Source organism: Buceros rhinoceros, unplaced genomic scaffold, assembly GCF_000710305.1.
Source record: "Buceros rhinoceros silvestris isolate BGI_N320 unplaced genomic scaffold, ASM71030v1 scaffold4230, whole genome shotgun sequence".
In the NCBI taxonomy this organism is placed as follows: Eukaryota; Metazoa; Chordata; class Aves; order Bucerotiformes; family Bucerotidae; genus Buceros; species Buceros rhinoceros.
In genome coordinates, this window is record NW_010391134.1 from 25119 (window position 1) to 26079 (window position 961).

Genomic DNA, 961 nt, shown 5'->3' on the forward strand with positions numbered 1-961 from the left:
TGCAGTGCTGTGTTACAGTCTGCCTTGTCAGATTTACATGGGTCCACTCCCTTATTAACCAGCTGGGTTTCCAAACGTGCCTTACACCTCCCTTCCTGCCTCCAGGGTGCCTTACGCCTCCCTTCCTGACTCCAGTCCTTCCCAGCTCCCATCAGCCAACCAAGCCACGCGTGACCCAGGGATACTGGCAAGAGAGAGCTGAAACCAAGCAGAAAGCTGTGAATGGTTCCAAAGATACTTTCTTTCCTACAAAGACTGGTACTCATGGAAATTCTTCTTTTTTTCTTTTCTCCCTTCCAGTGAACACCTACCTCTTCATGATGCAAGCCCAAGGCATCATGATTCGTGAAAATATGCGAACAATAGGAGCTCAGGTGTACGAGCAGGTGGTCCGCAGTGCCTATGCCAAGAGGAACAACAGTGTGAATGATTCAGGTATTTCTTGATTAATTTTGATCAAAGGTTCCGTTTCCAATGGAAATGGAGTTGACCTGAACCACTCTCCTCTGAAGGAATTAATTTGTGCTCGTAAATGCAGGGTAAGAACTTTGATTAATCAGCTTCTTTTTTATTTTTCAAGAATGTATTATGTGTAACCTGAAAGTACATATTATGTACAGAAATACTGTGTATATATATACACTGTATATATTACATTTAAATTATATATAAAAAATTCAAATGCTTCTAGCTTGTGTAAAGGGCGAAAATCTTGAAAGGTCTCACATATTGAGATGTTGAGCTGAAAACCTTTTTGCTTTCCAGGAATTCAGCTTGTTCGCTTCAACTTGTCTGAGGGTAAACGCTTTTAAATTCAGTGCAAGGATCGGGTTTCAGATTTAAAAAATAACTTCCCAGGCGCATGCGTACGCAGAGCCGTGGCTCTGTGCACATGAAGGAGCCTGTGCTCATACGCTTCACTCTTCCCATGCAAGGATGAACTGAGATGACTTGGCTGGAG

At 42.8% G+C, this 961-nt stretch overlaps 1 protein-coding gene across 1 annotated transcript in view; it reads left to right on the forward strand.

The window, feature by feature from the left end:
• Positions 1 to 254: 254 nt before the first annotated feature.
• Positions 255 to 961, forward strand: part of B4GALT5 (UDP-Gal:betaGlcNAc beta 1,4- galactosyltransferase, polypeptide 5) — a gene marked incomplete at its 5' end in the record, with an annotated part of 11118 nt that continues 10411 nt past the window's right edge. Inside the window, one exon of the mRNA XM_010140238.1 lies at positions 255 to 435. Coding sequence (XP_010138540.1) covers positions 255 to 435 — 181 coding nt within the window. The remainder of the gene's footprint in view (positions 436 to 961) is intronic.